General features: G+C 39.0%; 1 protein-coding gene across 5 annotated transcripts; it reads left to right on the top strand.

Annotated features, from left to right (window-relative positions):
• Positions 1–9,916: 9,916 nt before the first annotated feature.
• Positions 9,917–20,413, top strand: LOC120103837 (putative potassium transporter 13). 5 transcript variants are annotated; one of them, XR_005508383.3, is made up of 10 exons: positions 9,917–10,220; positions 11,616–11,847; positions 11,941–12,189; positions 13,688–13,738; positions 14,150–14,410; positions 14,620–14,672; positions 17,671–17,785; positions 18,275–18,529; positions 18,619–19,942; positions 20,038–20,413. XR_005508383.3 is itself a non-coding variant. In XM_039119061.3 (9 exons), exons 1-9 carry the CDS (start codon positions 10,176–10,178, stop codon positions 19,584–19,586), a joined length of 2,229 nt encoding a protein of 742 aa, XP_038974989.3. In that variant the 5' UTR covers positions 9,917–10,175; the 3' UTR covers positions 19,587–19,991. The 5 variants fall into 5 exon arrangements, 3 of the variants coding, with proteins under 3 accessions (XP_038974989.3, XP_088566669.2, XP_038974992.3); XR_005508384.3 differs by having other exon boundaries at positions 18,619–19,970; positions 20,038–20,341; XM_039119061.3 differs by lacking the exon at positions 20,038–20,413 and having other exon boundaries at positions 18,619–19,991.
• Positions 20,414–27,683: the final 7,270 nt, after the last annotated feature.

Below are 27,683 nucleotides of genomic sequence, written 5' to 3'. Positions count from 1 at the left end.
TCCTACAACTGCTGGGACTTGAGAGGAGGTTCAGGGTTGATCATATGTGTTTTAAGATATATGAAAAGAAACAGAATTTGTTCCAAACCTTAATAATGTGGAGTTTGGAGATCTAAAGATTTCTTAGTTACTCTAAACATCAAATGAGAAGGTTGGTACTTTCTACGTATGAACTTACGCACAGGAAGGTTGGTGATACATTCTCTGCTTTGAAAGTGGACCATACATTTGATTCAAGTCAGAGTTCAAGCAAGTTTCAGCTACATGTTCCTGTAAACATTGTCCTAACCTTTTAAAGTCAACCTAACGAAGCTAAAACCATGGTGACTCCTACAAGATTTGATAATAGTAGCTATCATGGCTCCTTGTAGTATCTAGCAGACAACCCAAGGCTCCATGGCCCAACCATGACAATCTTGGAACCCAGCCCAATGAAAACTCAAATTCATGCACGTAACAATCAAATCAAAGTTTGCCCTAAAACAGACCTAGTTTATGAGCAGGTCAAGATATCTCGAAATAACTTTAAGTTTAAATTCATGTCGAACACGTATACAGGCGACTTGAATCAATGTAATAGCCACATTTTAATCGACGCCGCAGCGACTCGAACTTGGAACCATGAGGATAGAAAATACACCCAATACCACTAGGCTACCACCTTGGTGGCAATATGAGTTTTACTTTTGACCGTCATTCATTGGAAAAAAAAGGGAAAAAAAGGGATAGTCAGAAGTCCGACCAAAATGAGCAAGTGAGTGCACAACTCAAACTTTGCCATCGACGATGAATCTTGAGTAACTTCGCCAATCGAAGCGATTGGCACTCAGACCATCCAAACGAATATTAGATATATGGTGTAATAAGAGAAAATAGATGATACAACTCTATAAGAAATATGGAAACCTATCAAATGCTTTCGTGTGCTCCATAAAAATTTCTTGTTAGTGTGGTGGTTGCAGAAGATCTGCCAACAAATTTATGTGGTGGAGTTTTTATTTGATGAAATTTTCAAATTATTCAAGTCCATTTTTCTTATAGCCCAGTCACTATAATTATCGATATTATTTCATTCATAAATTCATGCCGACAAAAATACCACGCATTGCATGACACGTGCAATATGAAAGGTGCTTGGTTACAATTTCAGTTGGTTGATTATGATGTGCTGTACGGGCGAGTGATTTTTCAGGATCTGCTCTCATCATCCGATCCTTTTTTTTGGAAGATTTTTTCAAAGATTTCTCCAATAGTTTGGAGCTAAAACCCTAATGCCGGAAATTTTGAAAGCCTTCGTGCCAGCTCGTTTGATGTCAACTGATTGTCCTCCCTTATCTACTGAAAAAATTGGTAGTTTGGATTCCTTTTTCACACCTCATTAGGAAACGTGAAAGGCCACATACTTATAACACCTAATTTGATACCTTCTGCCGACAGACAGACCGTACCAATGCCTTTTGTTTTTCTTTTTAAACTGTTATTTTTGTCCCGCACTGAAGGGAGGCAATTGAGTGGTCTTGGTGTCTTTTGGGTTCCGTGCACTCCTTGGAGCTTGACATTAGGCGTATATGTGAATGAGTGGTCCTCCTCATCAGAGTCAAACTATAATCTATTTGTATAGCCTGAGAGTTGAGGTGACATGCTGAGGCTGGAAGGAAAAAATGAAACTGTGATTGATATGGACATGCGGAGACTTGAAGAGCAAATGAAATGGTGATTGATATGGACATGGTGACACCTCAGCATATTGCGTCAGACGGGGTATTGTCGTCCGTTGTTGTGCCTCAGGTCAAAAAAAGAAAAACAAAAAAAAAGTGCTTGTCGTGAGGGCTTCATCCTTCCTCTCTCATTACAAAATGATTGGTTGATCTAAGGGAAGAATTTTAGATGAATGTCTGTTCCTTAATCGACGAGATATGTGAACGTAATCCGCTCTTTGTCATGATTTTTTTTAATATTTACTTGATTGATAAATGTGCTCTTACTTTTAGTTTGTGCAGTTTTTGTTGCTATTAAGAGGGAGACATTTTTGAAGTATAATAATTATATGAGAATAAAATGCGCAATCCTCTTTTTTTTTTTTAATTAGATGCTTGGGCTAGCCGTTGGATGATAGTTACCAGAGAGAGATACTTTCAGTAGGGATTAGAACTTGAATTCAACTAAAATTTTTAATGGTTGGATACAATGTTTTGATACAATTAGTAGTTTAGAAACTAAATTGCTTCATGCTTTTTTTTTGGGTGCATGTAAATTTTAATCAGCTATATGAATCTGAATTTTACTTTGGATATCGCTTAAGAGTATTACTGGTGTAGTTTATTTCTTTAGCAACTTGATGTAAAAACAAAAAAATCCCCAAAGCCTATCTTTAGACATTTTACAATATGTAGATCATAAACAACCTAGCAGATCAAATTATGCCTTATGCTAAAATAGAGCATTTGCCATCGAATTCAATGGTCCATGGCCTTCTATATCCTAAAATACATGCAGACCAACCATCCTCTTGTGATGCACCACTATATTGCCCATTATTAGACACGGTATTAATAAAAAAAAATTTCCATGAAGGCTTAGCTCGTACAGTATTTTTCATTCATTATACATATGCTGCTATTAATGATAAAAATTTCTACTTAGCTATTGTTCGCATTTATTGTTTAATATAAAACAAAAATTTGACTATTAGAATATTTTATTTACTATAATTTATTATATTTTTATATTATATTTCAAGAAGAAAAAGATAATGTACCTCAAGGATTGTTATATGCTAGTATTTTTTTCTATTTCGGAAATATAATCTTGTCACAATCATCGCTAAGTATGTTTGCAATTAAGAGAATTATTTAGTACAAACCAACTAATTGTAGTTGCCAAACACCCACAGACTCCAATCAACCACTAAGTGTGCCCAACGTTCATAAATTCTATCTAATTTCTTAGCATCTTCCACTAGCTTGCCAAGAACCATATTTTGCTTGCAACATAAAAATTTGAACCTAGACAAGATTTTGATTTTATATTTTATCTTATTCTCAACCAAAAATAGATTTTAGTCTTATACAAATCAGGCTAGAAGGCAACCCAAACCTTCAAAGCATATTTCAAAAGTAGTTATAAAGCATCCTGTTTCGAATGGAAGTCAAAGATGATGGTTTACCCCAAAGAGAAATGATGCATCCTTTTTTTCTTAGAAACTAACCTACATATTGGTTATAAGCATCTGGCCATTAAGCATAAGATAGGTTTCAGCAAAATGAACTTTTTTCCCTACAAACACGGCCAACTATTCAACAAAAACTCCATGCTAGCCTTCTATTTCTCTCCAGCCATAATGACCAAGTCATAATAACTACGAGAACAATCTATCCTTTGTGAAGTTGCTCTTCATTGAATTGCTCCTCCAAATAGCTGGTAAATTCACAAGGTCCTCGGGTACAAGAGGCAATCCAACAAACTAAGTGATGAAATTCCAAATCTATTTGGAAAATGCACAACCCAATAATAAATTGCCACTAGCCTCCTCCTTGTTCATGTAGTTCAAGCAAAGGGGCATTCTAGCATTGCTTCTTTGAATTTTCCTCCCCTAATATTCTATCTTGAGTAGTTAGCCAATTAGAAAACACAAGGAACTGGGATCCTCTATGGTGCGAGTTTTGCACAGCAAAGTCTCGTGTATATTTGGATGGGTAGCATGTTGCCTTTCACAAAAATAGATGGTTATCACCTATCTTCCAACCTACCATGTTCGGTATACTAGCCATATTTGGCATAGCAAGTGATGGGCGATAGCCATCTATGTCCAAGATGGGCAATATATCGCCGATCCAAATATGCACAGCTCTTTGCGATGCAAAGCAAACACTGTAGAGGATCCAAACTCAAAAATGAAAGCTTTTGATGGAAGAGACCAGTTTCCAAGGATACTTAAAGCACTATATGACAATACTACATAATTAAGAACTCTGAAAGCTTCCTTTTTGAAAGTTTACCCCTTCCAATCCATCTCCATTGGACTATATCCTTCCTTCAGTTAATTATAAGAATACCATGCATCACTTGAGCTTCCTTCGCAGCTTCATTTGAAATCGGTTCTCTAAGTTTAATGCTCCCCGTGCCTTGACCTCTTCAAGCATTGTTTAACTAAGCTATCCTGGTTTAGAGATAATGAAAGCAAGTTGAGAAGTGACCAAAAATTGTCATTGTTAGCCAAAAGTTAGTACTCAACCAATCTTGTGAGAGCCTGTATCGGCATATATTTAGTCCTACATTACTTATACAATGAGGAGATTTTGGGTACTTAAGAGTCAAAAAATTTTAAACAATACCTTTCGATCAGATATTTTTGAGTGAGATCATGCATTGCTACAAATGATAATAGAGCAAATGCAACCCATAACTCATATAGACTAGGAGACACTATAGCATGGGCTAATCTTGGTGTTTCTAACTGGATTTGGATCTTTAGCCTAGAGAATGCCAAGGCTTAAACGGAGAGAGCCCGTGTTGGCGTGTGTATAGTTCTACATTAGTTATATAGTGGGGAGATTATGGGCGTTTATATGTGGTTAAGAAATCTAAATAATACATTCTTGGTTAGCTTTTTTGAATAAGGTTCTACGTCATTACAAATCTTTCACATGAAGCTCGAGCCTTTCAAAGTTTAGCTTCTCACAATTATTTACCCCGCTTTTGAGAATGGTGACACCATGCTAATTTCATTAATGTAGTTACCTCCAAGTTTTCTTCTCTGATGGTACTTGCTCTTTATTAATGGCTTCCAAATACTTCTTTGTTCATAGCACCACTATTTAGCTAGCATTGTTCCATTAAACTTCTTTACATCTTTCATACTTTTTCATTTAGACAAACTCCAACAAGAGCTTACCCTCCTCCTTGCCTTTCTATACAAAATTTTCTCTCTATTGATCCTTTTAATTAGCCAATTTGAAAAAAATGTAGCCATCCAATGTAACAATTGAAGATAAAACTGGATTGAGAAGTATAAACTATCCTCCTATTGAAAGAATATTTTTCTTCCATCCAGCATGTTTCCTCTCAATGCTTTTTAGTAAGAAGTACCAGTGTTTCTTTGTGGGTTGTAATGTATTGGCACCCCCACACGTAAAGCCTGGTGCACCACACTCCATCGATGCAGGGTTACTACTAATGCAATATTCCAACTGCTGTGTTGGGCTCTACTCAGGCTGGATGATCACCACTCGATCGTTGATCGTGGAGATGCCTCCTTGATAAATATTGTGGCAATTTGTGATGTGGACTCTTTCTCCCTAGCTTAGAGCATGCTTAGCATTAGGGGCTTCATGAGACAGCTACATAAATAGGTGGGATTGAGGACTAGACTCATAGAAACATAGTATCATAGTCAATACATGCATTATGAATAACACTACCGTTAAGTGATACACATTGGTGTATGGTGGGGAAGCAATGGGGTATGAGACTCTCTCTAAACTACTTAAGAAAAGAGTAGGTAGGTCAAATAGTACTGTATATGTTTGCATAGGAGGTATGAATGAAAAAATGTGAATGAAGGGAAAAAAAAGGAAGAGAGAGTAAAAGAGAGAGAGTAGGTTTGATGTAGGATAATCCCTGAGCACCTCTATAATGCCTAGCACCTCCAGCTCTACCCTCGCAATTTAACATGACCCTTTTAAAGCCTTCCATTACTCAAGAACTAGGAGTGGAATATGAATATTGACCATCATTTGTGAGGCGAGGGTGGAGGCCTATTTATAGAGGCCCTTGGAGGTGGATAACCTTAGCCTATCCACCAAGCAAATTTGAAATTTTGTTGCACCAAAATCACATCAAGGAAAAGAACTTTTAATGGTAGAACTCTACCATAAGAAAGCTTCAAGGCAAAAAAAAAAAAAAAAAAATGCCACTAGAAGTCCCTGATGGTAGAATCTACCATGGGGTACTAGCATGCTGTTAGGCCATTCCATGATCTCAAGGACAAATCCAAGGACAACAAAATTCAAAATTTGAATCTGATTGCGAAACTATACTAGTCCGAATATCAAAACAAAAAAGAAAAGATTTGAAACCCTTTCGAAGAAAGAAATTTACCATCAGAAGGCCTAATGCTAGGGCTGCTGTGATTGAGGCATAGTGCATGAATGAATGATGAGTTGGACTGCAAAAGCTCAATAGGCCTAAGTTTTTGGCTAATTATGTATGGTGACACCTGCAAATAGTGTGCAGTGAGTCAAGAATAGAGTGTCTACAACTATCCCTTTATAACTTGTGTTTTAAGACGAAGTTCTTGTTGAGGCTCCAAACAATCCTGTATTTGCTGCCACAAGAAATAAGTGCAAACCATAACAAGACTTTTATTTTTGAGAGAGAAAGATGTAATATTATCAAAAGATCCTTATATTTTGATCGATAAATACTATAGTAACAATGTATTCCTCGGAACGACAAGCATCAGTTTTGGATCATATGCATTATAATACAAAATTATTGTGAGGCACGTGCTAGTACTTTATTAAAAAGAAAGAAAAAAAAATAAAAAGGTGAAAGAGAATAAGTTTTTTTTCTTTTTATGAGATAAAGATTGGAAGTGAGAATAAATTTCCAAAAAAAAATACACTCGTGTGCCAATAAAATTATTTAACTATAGTTCAATAATGGTGGTCATGTTGAAGATCAATCAAGCTGGATGTAGACGTTATACATAAAATACAAATCTTTTTGAAGAAGTCTTACATAGAAATTAATGGCCCATCATGTTGCCGGTCCATTACGACTGCTGAAGTCTTATCAATCTAGAACATGATTAATGAAAAATTACATGATTTAGAAATCACAATCTTCGTCTTGACATTCTCATAAGCACTAACTAGTTTTTCTTTTCTTCCAGTTCTTTCTTTCTTTTTCTTTTTTTTTTTTGCTAAATCGGTCCTATACCTCATGTTCAAGTAGTGGCCGAAGCCACATTTTAATCGTCGCCGCAGCAACTCGAACTTGGGACCATAAAGTTAGAATCCCCGTCCAGTACCATTAGGCTATCACCTTGGTGGCCCTTCCTGTTTTCCAAACATAACTAGTTTCAAGTAGTGGCCGAAGCCACATTTTAATCGTCGCCGCAGCAACTCGAACTTGGGACCATAAGGTTAGAATCCCCATCCAGTACCATTAGGCTATCACCTTGGTGGCCCTTCCTGTTTTCCAGATGCCGGTCTCCACACAGCCACAATGTATGTATGAGTAATGGATGGATGGAATCCAATGTTGGATAAATATTCTTCATGAGAAACTTTCTCAGAATGTGTAATCCAATATTGGGTAAATACTCCTCATGAAGAACCTTCTCAGAATATGTATTCTTTGACAAAAAAAAGTGATACATTTTAAATGAGAAAAATGTTTGAGATAACAATTTTGAAAAACTTGTGTTGTGAGCATGTTGTATGGCAGAAGAAGATCAGTATTTTGTACTAGGTTTAGCTCCCTTACTTTCAAATTTTTTTTGAGGATAACTAAGTTTGAGAGTTTAGCATTACTTCTTAAATCATTGGATCTAACAAGTAATGAGTTTTCATTACGCATTGGAGGCAAATTCGATCCTTGATAAAATAAGCAAGGCTTTGGTCTCTTGGGAGGAGATTGCTTAACCTACAATGGACTATATCATATAAATTACTAGAAAATAAATATTTTTTATGGGATTTAACTTCGGGTTAAACTCTATGTATTCGTTAAACATAGCAATCTCCATAAGCTTCTCCCGCACAAAATTAGCTATGCATTTTGCCAAAAAAAAAAGGGTAAAACTCAGTATGTGTTTGTGATCCATGTCCAATAAATATTTAGGCTGATTGAAGTCTAATGCAAGCTTAAAAACACTACATAAACATATGAATTTGAATTCAACTCGATCCATACTGGCATAGAGCAAGAATAAGTTTAATTAACCTCGTATACATAGAGCCACACTAATCGTGGCCTTGCTCTTTAAAGGTCTAGTAATACTATTTGTCAAACTTAGGTCAGAGTCATCACTTCTCTTCATTAATTACAAGCACATGAGCCGAAATGGCCCATTACACATATAGAAGGTCCAATTGCTAGAGCAAATTTTGTAAATACTGACTATGTTTCTAATCTAATCTCTAGTAGATTAGTCGATTTCCTTCGAGTTAATATCCAATTCGATATGGTCCATCATAACCCACCTAACCAACCCAACTCAATCCATCATCATTTAAATTCCATGCTAAAGTTTGGTACACATTTCTGCCTGAATTGGGTAAAGATCATGTCAAGCCCAAACTCAAACGAGTCCTACCCAACACTGGCAACGTGCCAGGTCAGTGTCCGTAAGATATCATATCCGCTGTTTCCTTCCCACAGCTGATCCAAAACATACACCATATCTTTCATCATGTCAGCTACAGCGGTAGATCATATCCGTCATCGTACGGTAGGCTGCCATTTGCTTGCGCTTGTACCCATAAGAGGACACACGGAAGCGGAGGATTCCCACGCGGGCCCCACATGGAAAGGAATAATGAAACCAACAGCTGTCACCTTTTCTATATCCATTAGGACTCTAATTTGAGACCAAACAGCAAACCGGTGATGGGTCTTTCATCCAAAGCACCGCATAAATATTTATATGCCGAGATAATATTTACCGTCCATATGGCTACCTGAAAACATCCCGCCCGTCCAACGGGTCGAGGGTTGGTGCCGTATGCGGACAGACGGGATGACGCGCTCGTTTTTGAATGTCTATGAGGATATCCGTAAGGTAGTTTGGCCGCATCGGAGAAATGGGAGGTGGGTAGGTGTAAACGTTGGGAACGGTAAAAGTTTTTAAAACTAATAATAAAAAAACGTTAGTGCTATTGTTACTCTCTGACTTCTAAATTTTGTCCGCCGCTTTAATTTGTGGCTATTCATGGATGGGGTGGTGCTTTTTTTTTTTTTTTTTTTTTTCTCTTTGATGTTTGGCTACACCAATTTACTTGGTTGATAAATAAATAAAATAATAATCCAAACTTAAGATTAAGATCTAAATATAAAGAACTTCTTAGTTTGAAATGTGACTATTTTTTGCTTCAATCTGATTATATCAAGTGGAATAACTTGCAGATACCCTAAAATCAGATCCGCCATCTTCATTCTTCTATTTATACAAAAATAAATAGTAATTCTATTTTAATTTGGCATCTACTATGTCATTCTCTATCCATATGAAGTTTTTAGGATGTCATTAATATATAATTAAATTATGAAAAGTTATTTTTTGTTTTAAGTATACAGAAATAAAGATCAGCAAATTTGTTTAAGATAAAATTGTCATTGGCAACCAGAAATCCACCTTAAATCCTCTATATATATAATCCCAAAACAACTTATATCTTGTGAGGTGTTCTGCATTTACTAATCTAAATAATTATTATATGTTGTGCCATACTAAAGTAGGTATTTAAATTCCGATATCACAACCACCTCTAGAAGAAGTGGCCAGCCCTGATGGTTTCTTGTCGAAAAGTTTAGGTAGCAACCAAATTTAGTTCTTACTTACATTGGAAACAAAAACCGTTATTATCTTATATAACCAAAATATTCCTTAGCTATAAAGAAACCCTTCAATGAATCAAAGGTTGTCATCCTCTATTCCTTTTCACAACTTGCCTATCAGTGACATTATCTTATTCCTTTTCATAACTAGCCTATCAGAGGCATCTTGAGCTCGAGTCGAACCAGAAAGTAACCAAATTCCTGTAGGCTTGGAAGCCAGTCCTCAGGCTAGTCGAGGCCGTGCAGTACACTGTACTGTTTACACAGTATCAGAGTGCGAGGACAAAAAAAAAATTTGGGGGTGTAGAATATCAAATTTGGCTATAAAAGGAAGTGGGCTCAAGATGCCCCTGAAAGAGGAGAGACGTTTTGGCGCTCCCTCTCTCTCTCTCTCTCTCACAGTCTTCTAGGACACGTCTTCCCCCTTAACCGCTCTCTCTCTCTCTCTCTCTCGGCGCGCGACGCGAACGAAACTTCGAGAGGCGTTCGATCGAGCTCTCCGTTCGGAATTCCTTCTTCCGGGCGAAATTTTTATCCCCTGGCGGTGGATTTCGGCGGTGGCGTTGTTCGGGAGTGGGAGTATTAAGGGGTTTGTGACCGGGGCTCGGGTGATGGATCCGGAGTCCGGCTCTCGGTCTCCCGGGAGTCGCTCTTGGGTGAGTGTTTCTTCGGCGCTCTTAAATTTCCCCTTTTCTTTGTCCTTCCTCTTGTTGTTTGAAGGTTGATTTTTTCAGTGATTTTACTGACTTATCTTGCTGTTCTTGTTTTATTTGTTGCATGTTAAAACATTTTCCTTTTATCAAATTTCTTGAATGCGAGTGTACTCTTCTGGTGTCTACTGGGCACAGTGAAGAATTCTTCTGATTTTACGGGAGATAGCTGTTGACATTTTACTTTTTATAGAATTAAATTTTAATTTGTTGAGGTGTTTACTTCGTAAAATTCTGAGAAAATCTAATTTTTATTATCTGTACTGGAATCTTGATTACAAAAATGTAATTTTTATGGTCATTCAGTATACAAATGTACAGATTTTGTTTCAGGTCTTATTTATTTCAAATTGTTTTCTTTAGAAAATTATGAAAAAAATCTGTTTTGTATGCTGACTGACATTTTGGTCAATGAAAAAGAGATAAGGTTTTGTTCTTGTTTAATTTTCTTTATATTTTCTTGTTAAGGGATTTGCGGACTGCGAAATTCTCGGGTGATCAGATCATTTTATTTTATTTTTTTCAAAGTCTTTCCTTTTAAGATTCTGAGAAATCCTTAAGTATGTGTGTGTGTGTGTGTGTGTGTGTGTTTGTGTGTGTGTAATTTTAACGAAATAATGATTATTGCAATGGAAGGTTTAATATTTCCGCGTTCAATTATCTAGAATTTTATTTTTTTAAGAGAATAATTTTTAAAGCATTTGCTTCTTAAATTTTGAAAAAATATGATTTTCTTTTAGTATCACCAGTGTCTTGATTATTAAAGCCATATCATTATTCCCCATGGGTTCTCAATTTTTTTTATTATCTGTGAAGATTTTCAACGATTCGTTTAACTAAGTTTATATTCTGTTTTCCAACAATTAACTATAATGTTTTTGCTGGAGTGTTATTGGAGGAAAAGTATGAAATTTTTAATCCACTGCACTTACGCAATTCTGTAAATTTTGGTTTAATCTGGTTATCGCGTAAGATAACAGTTCCATGGATTATATGTTCTGGCTACCAAACTATCTTGAGCGGTCTTTTTCATGCTTAAGAACCTGCTTAACTGCAGAAATATCAAGTTAATCATTGTTTTTTTATTGGATATCTTCTTTCTTTTTTCTTACATTTAGTTTCCTCCAATCACACCCTTTATCTTATCCCTCTGATTCTTCGTATTTTTTTATTTCTCAGATTGTTCTGATTCCTTTTTTTTTCTTTTTGGTTTATTGTAGAATTTGTCAAATCCATTCATACCAACCCTTTTTTAAATTTTATTGATTCCACTTCATCAATTTTTCCCTTGTCTGTTTGTTTGGATGAAAGACCTGATGGGTTTTGCTATTTCACTTGTAGAAAGCATACAGAACCACTCTTTTGTTGGCCTACCAGAGCTTTGGTGTTGTATATGGTGATCTAAGCATTTCACCCATCTACGTCTACAAGAGCACTTTCTCGGGAAAGCTACGCCTCCACGAGGAAGAAGCTGAAGTCCTTGGAGTCCTCTCTCTGGTATTCTGGACTCTGACTCTGATTCCTCTTTGCAAGTACATCATCTTTGTGTTAGGAGCAGATGACAACGGCGAAGGTGGTCCCAGGATCCACAAAATGTCTGTCTAAAATTCTTCTTTCTTCTATGAATTGGTTCAAGCCCTTTTCTTAGTTGTTATAACGTGTGCAGGTGGGACATTTGCTTTGTATTCATTAATGTGCCGGAAAACAAAGATGGGACTTCTGGCTACCCCTCAAGCTGCCAACGAGCATTTATCTGCTTATAAACTGGAAACATCTAGCAAGGAGACACGGACTAGTTTGTTGGTGAAGAATTTTTTTGAGAAGCATCGGACTTCTCGAATTGCATTGCTTCTTTTTGTGCTTCTGGGGACAAGCATGGTTATCGGTGATGGTGTTTTGACCCCAGCAATGTCGGGTATGGTTGGCCTGCTTGTTAAAAATGATATAATATGTCTACTTCAATCAAATAAATAGGTCTTATTTACCAAAAAAATCCTATAAATAGGTCTTTATTTTGAATGGGGAATGATTTGATGTTTTGATGAACTATTATTTATTCTAAATGCTTCTTGACATACGAAATCCATATTCTTTAGTTTACAAATTTATGACAGTTATAGGTTTTTAAAGATCTGGCATGGTCTGCCGAATTGACTGGAACCGGTCGGTTCAGGTTGTACCGAATCGGTGCTGACAGCTACCGGTACGGTTCGGCTGTGAAAACCAGTACCGAACTGAAACCGGTGCGATCGGCACCGGTAGAAGCAGGAAAGAAGAGGAGGAAGAAGAGGAAGAAAGAAGAGAAGAAGCGGGGAAGAAGAGAAAGAAAGAAGAGAAGAAGCGGGGAAGAAGAAAAAGCAAGTACCGGAAAAAGGAGGACCTCTCTTCCTTGCTCTCGAGCGGAACCTCTCTTCCTTCCTTGCTCGCGGGAGAACGGGGGAATTGGAAAAGAGAGGAGAAGAGAGGAGAGAGGGGAAGAAGAAGGGTTCGGGAAGAAGAAGGGGAAGAAAAAATAAAGAAAGGTTCCTTGCTCGCGAGCAGAACCTCTCTTCCTTCCTTGCTCGTGGGAGAACGGGGGAATCGGGAAAGAGAGGAGAAGAGAGGAGAGAGGGGAAGAAGAAGGGTTCGGGAAGAAGAAGGGGAAGAAAAAAAATAAAGGGGAAAAAAAACCCCCGCGCGTGGGGCCGAGTGGGGAACTGGGCACGAGTGGGGAATCGCGAGCCCGCTTGCAGGGAACCGTGCCCGCACGCGGTTACCTGCGCTGGCTCGATTCCCTGTGCGGGCTCACCGCACGGGGCAGCAAGCCTACGTGGGGCAGCCCGCGTGGGCTTTAAATGCTGCACAGAGTGGCTTTAACGCGCAGGCGTGCGGGTGCGTGCGCGTCCGCACGTCGGACGTAGGTTTTTTTTCTATCTCAACCGGTTCGGTACCGGTTCCGACCGGTACCGATTCTGACCGGTACCGTACCGAAACCGGTCTTCACCGGTACACTGGTACTATTGGTATTTGCAAACCTTGAGATCTGGTAACGTTAATCTGCAAAACATTCTCTCCCTCTCTCTCTCTCTCTTTTTTTCTGTGTTGAGAAATATGGGATGACAGGTCGATTGCAGGCTTCGAGTTTGGCAATTTTGGGAAATCCACCTCATATTTGATAGCATTTCTGTTCTAGTTTCACATGACAGGTTGAAGGTTTTACAGATAGTAAAATTGTTTAGTGCTGAAATTTAGAATTTTTGTAGTAGTAGCTGACTGACTCTCTTGCTCAAATTTGCTGAAAATGATGGAAACCTTTTTTCTTCGTATATGTTTGTAGAACACGAAGATTCTGATACTTTTAGAAGTTTTTATATCAAGTTATTAACACCTTTGTGAAATTTTCACTAACCTTTGTTTCATTTGCATTTTTCCAGTCCTCTCTGCAGTATCTGGCCTCAAAATTAAGATTCCCAGACTACATGAAAGTAAGCATCAACTTCTCTACCTGAACTGTGGGTTCTTCCATATGATAATTTCTTACTTTTGAAAAGTCACCAGCGCCTGGAAAGATAACCTCACTGATGCTGTAAGTCTACAGCGTTGTTTTTGAATATGCACTGAAGGCTCCTTACTGGAGTATGCTATCGTTATTATGTAGAGCTCTTACATTATCAGCTTTTATGCTTTGATCTATGATCTGTTTTTGTCCTTGGTACTGTTATACCATTCCTTCCCAGATAATTTCTTTCTGCCCGGGAGTTGTTATTAGTGCATGTATATATTTTATTTTGTCATAGATTTACATACTTAACCCAAACAGGAAAATATTATCCCAATAGTACATGCATTATCATCTACAACTGTTCTGTCTTATTGAACTATCTTTTGGCATACAGATTGCATTGTATTTGTGTCCTGCATTGTGTTAGTGGGCCTTTTTGCATTGCAACACTATGGGACACATCGTGTCAGCTTTCTTTTTGCTCCAATCTTGATTGCGTGGCTTGGCTGCATTAGTGGAATTGGGATTTACAACATATTCAAGTGGAATCCTGGTGTTGTCCGTGCCCTATCACCATATTATGTTTATAACTTCTTTAAGAAAGCTGGAAAAGATGGCTGGAGTTCACTTGGAGGTGTTGTTCTTTGCATTACAGGTTGGTGGCATTTTGGTTGTATACAAATGCATATATACATATTTATACATATATCTGTACAAACATACAAACATATGTACATGTATATGTGTCTGTGTACAAATAAACATCTATATATATATATTCATGTATGTACATATGTATATGTCTATGTAGAATATAGTCTTTACTCTTTCACTTGGGCTCATAAACTGGGTATGCTTGACCAGGTGCTGAGGCCATGTTTGCTGACCTGGGGCACTTCTCAAAGCTTTCAATCAGGGTAAGGTCATTTTTTAGACGCAAACATGTTGACTATATAATTTAGAAGGTATCCGAGTAATGAAAAAAGATAGGTTCAAAAGTTCCTTTGATCTTTATAACATGACTTTTACATCCAAGAAACTCTTTTTATCTTTTACTAGTTTATTTGTTGGGCTAAAAATTTTCAGTTATGTGCACATGCGTACGTATATACATGTACATTCAGAAAATACATTTGTATCTATGTACAGGCATATAATATAAAATATGCTTGGACTACTGCTATTCTTTTTTTAGAATTAAGATTCTTCATCTTTAGCTGCTGCTGGTTTAATATTTCTGATAATAGTTTTTGTTGTCAAATTTATGGAATCATAAATTTGATCAAGATCAAGGAACTAACTTTACATTCCATATCATTGCAATAGTTTTGTTAAAAGAACTTTTGTCAAACTGAAGAAGCTAGCATGTTGAAGGTTATTTTGTTAGCTGAGGTTCTTTTAAATAAAATGAAAGCCGAAAGTTTGAAGCCAAAATTTTTCATAAAGTTGAGTATGCTGTCTCGATGCCCTTTGCGTAATCATGGAACAGTTCCAATAAGTTGAGTATTATCGAAAAGCATCACTTGCTCCAACCTCATAATGTTTTTAGTTCTTGCAATAGCCAAGTTACATCTAAAAATAAAGATATGCAGCCATGCTGCATGTCTCTTTCTCAGCCCATGGTCATATGTGGAAGCCCACTTATTTTTCGATTTTATTCAAATTTGGGCCTTTATCACTATGCGCATGATTGTACCTAAACTTGAATAAAGTGACATTAAATGTTGGTCGAGTGTAGCATGCATACCCCTAAAGATGCTTGTTATTTTATAGTATTTTATTATTATTAATTTATTTCTTATTTTTAATCCAAAAATATATATTTTTAAATTTAAAAATTACAGATTTATTAAAAAATAAAGATTTCGGTGTCTTGTAGATCATTTCCAGATCTACAATAGTAGCATGAAATCATGCCAAAATTGAAAAATTTGGCATGACCTTTCCTATTTTTCTAATTTACTGCCGGCATCAAAATGAAAAGAAAAGAGAAGAAATGAAGAGGGAGAGAGAGGAACGATACATTTCTTTGGTTTGGATCCAGCTTGAAATCATCAAAATCCCCTCTCTTTTTGTGAGTTTTCAAGATTTTACAAAAAATGAGAGAAGAGGCATTGAGAAGGCACGAGAAGCCTTCTCAGCCTCTATATATTCAGCCCAATTTTTTTTTTTTTGCAGGAAATTACCATTCACTCTCTTGTGATACCACCTTCTCATGGAGGCCTACAATTGAAGGCCTTCTTATGACTTGTACTGGGGTTGGAGTGAGGGTGGATTGGATTTATAGATCAGCAGTGGAGAGAAGGAAGGTCCATGAGATAGATAAGAGGGGATACGGGGTAAGGGGATCAATGTGGTCTGAAGCTGCATGAGAGAGGGAAAAGAAAGTAGGGAGGAGGTGAGAGGGACAGGGAACTTGACAACCAGGGGATTGGAATTGTATGAGGTGGGGCAAAGGTAGTTGGTATATGGATTAAGAGGACTGTTGCGATAATCTTTTTGCTTTCAGGGAACAGGTGTGGCCAGTTTCAGATGACTGGCATATCAGTTGGGAGAGCTAGGTGTGGCTTCCTAGCTTTTATCTTACTTCAAACACTGTTAGGCTAAAGATATCCGAACCTCCCCACATCAAGAATACCAAATTGTTCTTAAAATTGATCTTCTTATCTAGTATCTATCTGGAGATTTTGTTATGCACCAATTTTCTAAGATATATGCGTCGTAACTTTGCTCTTCTACCTTTTACCTGATGATATCATGATCATAATTTTAATAGGCAACCCTTATTAGTACAGGGTTTGCTTTATGCATCTTGTCCTCCATGATTCCATGTATACCTCTTCAGTTCATGAGTTCTTAATTAATTCAAATATTTAGCATGACCGCAAGATGCAAACTCTAGAATGATGATATCATTCAAAAGGTTATCTCTATTTTGTGAATATCTTGGTATCTCACATGCACTTTCACATGTATGGATGTACCCTGACTTGAAGGTAAAACTACAAATATCCTTGCATTTTATGCATTTGGGAAGATACGAGGACACATCAATTAGAGGAGGCAAGTATGGAAGGGATGAGGATTCTCTCATCTTTGTATGTAGAAGACATGTACTCATAAAATATATGCAACTCTATCCATTAATTGGGTACCGGATTGTTTTATTGTTGTCATAGTGTTATGCACTATGAATATCACTTCTGGAGAAGGGAAACAGATGGATTTGATTTATAAATGTATTATTTGTAACTTTCACTTTAATGATTCATGAAACAACTAGTTGTCTAGGATTGGATAAAATGACAACAATCGTAATTTTGTTTATCAAGGTTTGAAAAATCAATTTCAGTTTAGGCTGGACCAATTAAGCTTCAATGTCTGTACTTACACTTTGAGTTTAGGATTTTTGGCCAGAAAAAGAGATAAAACTAAAAAATTAATGAAGTTAATATATGATTATGTATTTAAAGTAAACAAGCCAATATACACATTATGTATTTAAAGTAATACAAACAGTCAATATACACATTAAATTGGGCCAGTATGTCATTTTTGGCCAAAACTTTGAAACCAACCTAGTTTCAGACTGATTCTTAGCATAATCAAGTCCAGTTTCCAAGTATGGCCAAAATTCAAAATCATGGTCTATTTATGGTGATGCAAAAGATAGCAGAGGCCTTGCATTTTGCTTCGCCAATTACGCATCAATATTCACAGTCATTTACATATATTCTTGTGGTTGTTTGAGACTTGTGATCTCATTTTCTTGAATTCCCAAGTTATCTTGTTGTGCATTCCATATTTTCTTCATACTATCATGTTGATTATTATCATTAATATACCTCTAGTCTGCCAAATACTGTGCTTATTCAGTGTTAATTTATATTTATGTTAGATGTGTTCTGGTGGCAGGTGGCATTTACAGCAGTAGTTTATCCCTGCTTGGTAGTGGCATACATGGGTGAAGCTGCCTACCTATCAAAGCATAGGGAGGACCTCCACAGTAGCTTCTACAAAGCCCTTCCTGGTATATTAGCTTACAGCTCCTGTTTTATGACATGGAAACATAAGATATGCTTTGTTTATGAACATACTGGAAGATGAAGATCACGTTTGTTGTCCTACATAATTAAAAAAAGTCAAAGTGCCTGTCTTTTTTTAACCACTTGCTTTTAGAGTGATTCATGGACATCAACAAAGGAAATCTTAACTTGTCCCTTTAATAATCCTATAAAATTGAAGAAGGAAATGTTAGGAATTTACATGATTATTTAGTTTGTTACTGACAACTATAACCTTATGAGCTTTTTTTGTTTCACCTAATATTGCTCGCTAATATTTGCTGGGTCCTCTATTATTTACTTGTAGATGTAAGAACTGGGTCAAGCTGGTCCTTTATTATGATGGCTTTATCATATAAAACATTTAGTATTTATTCATGAGCTACTAGTTTACTAATCATTTTTAAGTGATATAATCTTATGCTTTCTCTGCAATCTGTTTTCCCCCAATCCAGAGAGCGTATTTTGGCCAGTGCTTGTCATTGCAACGTTAGCCACGGTTGTTGGGAGTCAGGCAATTATCTCAGCTACCTTCTCCATAATTAGTCAATGTAGGGCTTTGGGATGTTTCCCCCGTGTGAAAATTATACACACATCGAGCCATGTACATGGGCAGATATACATACCAGAGGTGAACTGGCTTCTCATGCTGTTATGTCTTGCTGTCACCATTGGCTTTAGAGACATTGATATGATAGGAAATGCTTATGGTATGTGTTTCTTCACTTTCCATTTTGATTATAACGAAACAGAGTGGACTGGTGTTATGTGAGCATATGACATATATTTCCTTTTGCAGGCCTTGCTGTGATTATTGTAATGTTTGTAACAACTTGTCTTATGTTCCTAATCATCACTACTGTCTGGAAGCGATCCATATTCTTGGTGCTCCTCTTTGTTATTACCTTCGGATCCTTGGAGCTCCTCTACTTCTCCGCATGCCTTGTCAAAGTTCCTCATGGAGGCTGGTTTCCCCTCATCTTTTCACTAATCATTTTGCTTGTTATGTCCGCATGGCACTATGGCACTGCTAAGAAACAGGCCTTCGAGCTACAGAACAAGGTCTGCCTCGACTATCTCCTCAGCATCAGCCCCAGCCTTGGCCTTGTTCGAGTGCCTGGAGTTGGCCTTGTATACTCCAACATCATGACTGGTGTCCCTCCCATGTTTGCTCACTTTGTCACAAACTTTCCTGCATTCCATCGCATCCTCATCTTTGTCTGCTTACGGACACTTACAGTGCCAAAAGTTCCAGTTGATGAGCGCTTCTTGATTGGAAGGATTGGCCCACCAGAGTATCGCCTCTTTCGGTGCATTGTGAGGTATGGGTACAAGGATGGAGGAAGGGACAGTTACGAGTTTGAGAATCAGCTGCTCATGAAAGTGGCAGAATATCTGCAGCAGGAAGTGGGGGATTCGTTGGTTAATGGTGAGATGTCAGTGGTTGGTCAGCCATCTAACCTGGTGGTGGATGCTGTGATGGGGTCTGAAAGGACTGAGAGAAGTAAGAAGAGGGTGCGATTCAAAGAGGCGGTTGGTGCAGATGTGAGGCAAGAGGTGAGGGAATTGGCGGACGAGAGGGAGGCTGGTGTGTCATACATGATGGGCCATACATGTGTGGTGGCTCATGAGTCCTCATCATTTATCAAGAAGTTTGTGATTGATGTTGTGTACGGGTTTCTTCGGCGTAACTCCCGCAGGCCAGCCGCCGCACTTGGGATCCCACATGCCTCCCTGATTGAGGTCGGCATGGTTTATCATGTATGATGCTGAAGACTCCTGCTATTATAGAAGATTATGCTCGGTTCATATACAAGTGGAAAAGAACAAACATCCTTTTTAGCTCTGAACATTTTTGCGGTCAAGGAGAAAAAAAATCAATCCAGCATTTACTATTTCTTCCACTGGAGTAATGGCCGATGCAAAACATGGATGAAGATTTAATATACTGTTTGGAGAATGCAATGGTTCCTGCGTAGTAATTAAAACCATACCTATGAGTTGAATTGATTAGGAGGTGGGGAAGAAAGTAGGCACTGCACCAACTTGGCCTGGCATTCAAGAGAAACTACTAGGGTGGGAAAGAATTGATATTTGAAAAGGTTGACATTGTATTAGAAGAGGTCTGACATTTCTGTACATAATAAAGAGGTATTTTTTTCATGACATAAATTTATTGCTTTTGAAGTATTTCTTAGCATCTACATTCTTTCGACAGATAAGATTCTGCCCAGCTGAGAAGCCTGCTGATACCTCTTTTTCGCTCACGGCCAAACATATACCTAGTGTTGTATATAAGTTGATTAGCAATTTGTCAACAAGGTGAATTGGAGCTCACTATCTTATGTTCGAGAGCAGCTTCCCAAAGAATAGGCAGTGTTAAGAGCTTAATTTTGTATTTTTTTCTGAATTTAAAGTTGCAGATCAATGTGCAAGATCTCTTCCATAATAGTATTTCCATCTCAAAAAAAAGTATTTTTTGTGTGCATTCATATATATGTCAAATGTGTTGGGGTTGTGTACAAGTCCTTTTGCCTGAACATGTATCCATGGATCATGAAATCCAAGATGCGATGATTGATTTTTTTTCAAAAGATTATTTATTTATAAGATATTTTTAATAGTTCCGTATAACCACACCAATTCAAAAAATTATTCTACATGCATTCAGAATTTCTTTATGACTTTCTGACTATTTATATAGCTTCTGATGTCCTATGCAAAATTAATCCAGGGAGTATATTCTTCTTGTATAAATCTTTGACAGTTTGGTGAGCAAGTCTGTCTGTCTGCCAGTCTAGTAAAGTTTCAAACACAATGAATATATGCACCCAAAACAGGGAACATTGTTTTCACGAACTCCCCATGCTTTTTATCTGTCTGTTTGTTTGTTTGCTTCTCCATTTTGTAAGCTTGGAGGATAAAGGCCCACCTTGCCTCCTATTGTAACATTCATGCCCTTGAAGGATTAATGCATATGGAAAGTGAATAAGAGGTTGGGATAAGGCAGTTACCTGCATAATCCGTGGAATTAATGGCAATTGACAAATGGACTGTTTCAGTGGGACGCAGTTACTGGTCCTTGACAATTATGGTCAGGTCTGGGACAATTGGTGTTTAGCGGATTGTTGGCATCCGGGGGATAATTTATCTTTAAGGGTAACCAAGCAAGAAGGTAAAGTCTTGTTAGTCATTTAATCCAAAAATAATTACTATAATATTTTTTTGATAAAGAATAAGGCACGGATCGCTCGCTTTCAAGATAGTTATTATAATATCAGTTAGTGCAATTGTACAGCATAATCATGAGACAGGATAAAAATGATTTATCCCAAAAAAGACAAGCCTTATCCTACATTATTCTTGAATTAGTTATACTCATTGAGGATAACAACATCTTGTCCTTGGATTGCTTCTCCTTTTTCCATAGTAGGTCATGAGATCCAGTTTGGTTGGAGAATAGGGGGGAAGTGGGGATAAATTGGAGTTACTCGGGTGGATACTGGTGGTTCCAGGATAAGGAAATTGTGTTCTGGGATAAAGGCTGTTATCCCCAGTAGTGATTACCTGTAAGCTGAAATTGCTGTTTGTGTCTTTTATGAGTATCAGGGTAGAAAAGGTGATATTTCATTGGATTGCACAAGTTTGCCCTTCCTATTCTCATTGGTTTTGTGAGATTATGTGAAAAATATTTGGGGATGAATTAAGATAAGGTGTTTGGGGCTGTTCGAAGGAAAAAATTGGCCTAGTCCTGAAAACATATATATGGTTAGCAAGTTTGTAGCTATTAGAAATGCATGCATGGGTTCATATAAAAAATTTGGAAGGTACCAAGGAATAGGCTACATGCCAAGCACGCGTAGATACATATAAGGGCTGAAACAGAGTCCGAATTTATTTTTTGGGCCGGGCTCGGGTATGTCCCTGGTCTGACCGAGCCTGGGCCCGAATAAAGGTTGAAACAAAACCGAATTTAGGCTCGAATCATTTTATTTTTGTATTTTATTTTTTTAGAAAAATAATGAGGAAATGAAGGACAAATGAAAACAAATTTAGCTAAAAATATGAGCCTTCAAACTTTGAGATATCAATTTGAGCTTTTACAAATGATAAATGTCAAAACTATTTCTTCCTAATATTTCGAGTGTTGGCCTTGACAAACTAGATGAGAGCAAATGGAGATTGCTATGGCAGAAAGGATCTTGCGAATACTAATAGCAACATTTGAACACATTGTCATCGCAAGTGATTAGTCTTGTGAATACTAATAGTATGGTTTGAACAATTAAAGAGTCGAAGGATTTATCCATAATGACAATGGATGAGTTAACAGGCTCACTAGAAGCTCATGAGCAGCGGTTGAATGTGAAAAGTGCAGAGAAACCGATCAAGCAAGCTCTCCAAAGCCAACTTCCATCAAAGCTGAGAAAAGCAGGTCACGCCCAATTCCACTAGCAAGGTGCCTAACATCCTAAATCCGACCCGAACCAAGGGGCAATCAACAAGGTCAAGGGAAGGGGGATCCAATATAAGCAAGGATTAGGGGTCCAAAGTCGTGAATGACCTGCCAAAAGAGGATGGTCGGTAGGGGTGTCATCACGGGAATCAAACGGTGCAAATGGCGTCAGGGGAAGGAGAGAGAAAGTGAGAGGGAGCTGGCTTCATCATTAGGGGTTCAGACGGCTCCAGATTTTCGATACCTTTATCCTCGAGGTAGAATTGAGGACTGCCTAGACCGGCCTAAAGTATGCTTGACGTGTGTTGCAGGTCAATACCTTAGTGCTTAAGAGCGACTCAGCTACTGTCATTAGTTGGATCTAGCAGAGTGTGGGAGGAGCGGATGATTACCATGTGGGCACAAGTGTGGTGCATCCAAAGCAGAAAATACAAGAAACTGTAGAAAAAACAGTGTAAAGGTCGACTCATGTTGTTAAAGAGTCGACTCTTGAAGAGCAAGGGTCGGCTCATGCTGTTAAAGAGTCGACTCCTGAAGAGCAAGGGTCGACTCATGTTGTTAAAGGGTCGACCCCTGGTCTGTTTCAAATTTAGGTAGAGATGAGATTTGGTCTTCTACCTGCTTAAGACTCAAGTACTTGGGTCTTGAGGTGGCTAACTATTATTGGTCTAGGTTTAGGCTCAAAGGGAGAGAGAGCATGCAAGTCATGGGTGTACATGGGCTTGGGTTGAGTGCTTTCTCACGTGGTTTAGCCTAGAGGAGTTTTTGGATTTGGGTCATGATTAACCAAGTATATATACACTCACGTCTTTTGTGTATGGGGAATGAAATTAGATGATATTCCTTTCTCCTTGAAAACCCTATTCTCTTCTCTTCTCTTCCTCTCATGCACGTAAGCCGCTGTCCCTAAGAACCCTAGGTCGTAAGGAAGAAGAGCCTATTTTCGCTTGGCTCTTGTTCTCCTCTACCATTAAAGAACCAGCGATCCACACCTCTAGCAGCCAAGGAAAGTCTACAGGTGCTGTGGTTTGAGGCAGTTCATCTTCTCAAGATTGGGATCAAATCCGTAAGGTCTCCCACAATTGGTATCAGAGCTATTGGTTACTGATTCGGTGGAGGAAAATCAAAATCTGTGGTAAGTCTTCAAAATAGAATTTTCTGCGTTCATTAAATCTCTGTTTGGCGTTATGGCTTCGGAAAATCTCAAAACAGATTTTGAGAAGTTTGATGGCAAGGGAAACTTCACCCTATGGCAGCAAAGAGTGAAGGATTTGCTGGTGCAACAGCGGATCTATAAGGTCTTGGTTAGGGAAAGACCGGAAAGGATTAGTTTGGAAGACTGGGAGGAGTTAGAAGAGATTGCTTTTAGCACGATTCGTATGTGCTTGGCTGTTCAGGTACTACCTGAGATTTGTTCAAAGACAACGGCCAGAGGGCTATGAGAGAGGTTAGAGAACACCTACATGGGCAAGAGCATGACAAATAAACTGTGGTTGAAGAAACAGTTGTATAGTCTGCGGATGCCGGAGGGAGGAGATTTGATTTCTCATATTTAGAAATTCAATCAAGTTTGCTCAGAGGTCATGAGCCTTGATGTGAAGATTGAGGAAGAAGATAGGACCCTTCTACTACTGTGTTCTCTTCCAGGATCATATGATGGGTTGATCACTACCCTGGTGTATGGGAAAAACACCCTGAATTATGAAGAGGTGATTGGTGTTCTTCGGTCTAATAAGCAAAGGAAGAAAAAATGCAAGGGGAGTTCTAACTCAGAGGTTCTTGCTATTAATGAGAGGTAAGGGAGGCCTCGGGAAAGGATTAGAGAGAAGTCCAAGGGCAGATCTAAGTCTCGGGGCAAGCAGAAGGCTTGGAAGTGCTATAAGTGTCATCAGATTGGTCACATAAGGAGAAATTGTCCTTTGCTGAAATCTGAGAAGGAAAAAAACTCTTCAAAGGGTGGTTCGGCCAGTCATGGTGGTGCTCTTACATCTGAAGACAGTGGAGATGATATCCTGGTTGTTTCAGATGGTCACATGAAGGAAGACAGTCGGTGGACATTGGATTCAGCATGTTCGCATCACTACACTTCACATCGGGAGTGGTTTGATACCTATGAGAAAATCGATGGAGGGAGTGTGAGTTTAGGTGATGATCATCCTTGCAAGGTTGCTGGGGTAGGCACCATTAAGGTGAGGATGTATGATGGAGTCATCAGAACATTGACCAATACCAAGCATGTCCCGGAGTTGAAGAAAAATCTGATTTTATTAGGCTACTTGGAGAAGCACGGGTGTGCTTTTGGTAGCCAACCGGGCAGCGGCTGTTTGAGGATCACTAAGGGGGCCTTGGTGGTGATGAAGGGCAGAAGGATGGCCAATAATCTCTATGAGATGGAAGACTCAGTGGTGACAGATGGTGCAGAGGTGTTGGCGGCAGCACAGGAGAAGCAGTTGGTCTACAAACTGTGGCACTATTGGATGGGTCACATGAGCGACAGAGGGCTCACAAAACTCGGTAAGAGAGGTCTGATTCCAGTAGTTGAAAAGGAAGGAAATAACATATGTGAGCCTTGCATTTATGGCAAACAGCATAGGGTAAAGTTTGCCAACAGTTTCAAGCGGAGTGAAGGCGTTCTACAGCTAGTTCACTCGGATGTTTGGGGACCGGCGCCTGTTTCAGCTAGAGGTGGAACAAGGTATTTTTTGACCTTCATTGATGACTTCTCCAGGAAGGTATGGGTCTATCTGACTAGAGAAAAATCAGAGGTGTTTGCTCGGTTTAAATCCTAGAGGGCTGAAGTTAAAAAAGAAACAGGGCAGTCAGTAAGGTACCTGAGGTCTGACAATGGAGGGGAGTACACAAGCTTTGAGTTCAGAAGATACTGTGAGAAGAATGGGATCAAACGCCATTTCACAGTGAGGATGACTCCCCAACAGAATGGTGTGGCCAAGAGGATGAACCGTACATTGACAGAGAAGGCTAGGAGTTTGAGGCTGCAGACATCACTTCCCAAAATATTTTGGGGTGATGCGATAACTTTCTCTTGTTTTCTTGTTAACAGGTCCCCCAATAGAAAACTTGATGGAGGCATTCCAGAGGAGATCTGGAGTGGAAAGAAGATGGAGCTTGGCCACCTAAAGGTATTTGGTTGCCCGGCCTAAGCATTAGTGGAGGCAACCGAAAGAAGCAAACTTGATCCAAAATCGCAGAAGATGGTCTTCATCGGATATCCATAAGGGATCAAGGGTTATTTGCTATGGGATCCTCATTCACAGAAATCCACCATCAGTAAAAATGTTATCTTTGATGAAGAGAGCATCCTGAAGAGGCCGGGAGTAGCAGATGAAGCGCAAAAGGCTGGACAGGACAGCAGTGGACAACACTCACTAACAGGTGATATTCCTTCAAATTCTATCTCGAAACGTGTTTCTTTTGAGATGAAATTTGGTAGGCATGTTCCCACACGTGTGGAGGACCAGCTAGGAGGGCCATCAGTCCAGGAAGAGGTGCAGGTAGAGCCATAGAGTTCCGGTTTGAGGGACCTTGTTAGGGGAGTGGCATCGCATAGGCAAAAACATATCATCTTTAAGCCTATCAGGTATGGCATTGATGAGACCATCTCCTATGCTCTCATCACTGCAAATGGAGATCCAGAGACATTTGAAGAGGCCATGGAGAGCTCTGAAAGGGAATCATGGATTCAAACCATGATGGAAGAGATGCAATCTCTTGAGAAGAACGGGACATGGCAGCTTGTGGATCAACCGGAAGGTGCTCGGGCCATTGGTTCTAAATGGGTTTTCACAAAGAAAGAGGTGCCTTCAGAGCAAAGTGGAGTTAGGTACAAGGCAAGGCTAGTAGCCAAGGGGTATTCACAGAGAGAGGGAGTGGACCACACAGAGGTATTCTCTCCGGTAGTGCGACATGCTTCAATTCGGGTGTTATTGTCTTTGGTAGCACAGTATGATATGGAATTGGAGCAGATGGATGTGAAGACGGCATTCTTACATGGGAGCCTAGAGGAGAGGATATACATGCAGCAACCAGCTGGTTTCAGACAACCGGGGTTGGAAGAAAAGGTGTGTCTACAGAAGAGATCTCTTTACGGTTTGAAGCAGTCACCCCGAAAGTGGTATAAGAGGTTTGATACATTTGTTCTTAGCCTTGAATTTTTCAGATGTGAGCATGATAATTGTGTCTATGTGAAGGAAGTGGATGAGGAGAATGCTCTATATTTGCTTCTACATGTGGATGATATGCTCATTGCCAGCAGGAGTATCAATGCAGTGAATGAGCTGAAATCAGCATTGTCAGCAGAATTTGAGATGAAAAATTTAGATCCTTCCAAGAAAATTCATGGAATGGAGATTTGTAGAGATAGAAATGAAGATGTCCTCCACTTGTCATTGGGAGGATACATTCAGAAGGTTTTGATTAGGTTTGGATGGATAAATCTAAATCAGTTGGAACACCGCTTGCAAGCCACATGTCTCTTTCGAAGTTGCAGTCCTCCCAGACGGATGAGGAGAAAGAGTACATGGATAGAGTTCCATATGCCAATGTCGTGGGCAGCATGATGTATGCTATGGTGTGTTGTAGGCCAGACATAGCACATGCAGTGAGCCAGGTGAGCAAGTATATGGCAAACCCGGGGAAGGAGCACTGGCAGACACTAAAGTGGATATTTCGATATCTACAAGGAACTCGGAAACTTGGTCTGACTTTTGAGCAGCAAGATGGACATGGGAGGAACTCCAATGCCTCAAGGGAGTTTTCAGGTCCATTGCAAGAGTTTGTGGATGCAAATTTTGCAGGTGATCTAAATACGAGGAGGTCTACTACAGGTTATGTGTTCAGTATGTTTAGTGGACCGGTTTCATGGAGATCAACCCTTCAACCTATCATGGCCTTGTCCACCACAGAGGCCGAGTACATAGGGATCACAAAGGCTGCCAAGGAGGCTCTTTGGTTCAAGAGACTCATTTAGGAGATGGGGGTGAAGCAGAGTACAGTGGTGCTACACAGCGACAGTCAGAGTACTCCGCAATTGGTTCAGAATCCAGTCTATCATGGTCGCACAAAGTATATAGACGCGAGGTACCACAAGATCAGAGAGTTAGTGGAGGATGGTGAAATGATGTTGGTGAAAGTTCATACGAAGAAGAACCAGTCGGATACACTTACGAAGATTCTTATACGGGATAGTTTTCTCTCTTATGTGGGGTTGATGGGGTTGACGAACCAGGTGGAGCTTGCGGAGGCTTTGGAGCACCAAGGTGGAGATTGTGGGCACAAGTGTGGTGCATCCAAAGCAAGGAATGCAAGAAACTGCAGAAAAAATAGTGTAAGGGTCGACTCATGCTGTTAAAGAGTTGACCCCTAAAGAGCAAAGGTTGGCTCATGCTGTT

The sequence above is a fragment of the Phoenix dactylifera genome, chromosome 14 (assembly GCF_051530095.1).
Source record: "Phoenix dactylifera cultivar Ajwa chromosome 14, Ajwa_hap1_PhDact_Kaust_v1.1, whole genome shotgun sequence".
Taxonomy (NCBI): Eukaryota; Viridiplantae; Streptophyta; class Magnoliopsida; order Arecales; family Arecaceae; genus Phoenix; species Phoenix dactylifera.
This window is presented reverse-complemented; position numbering and strand designations above follow the sequence as displayed.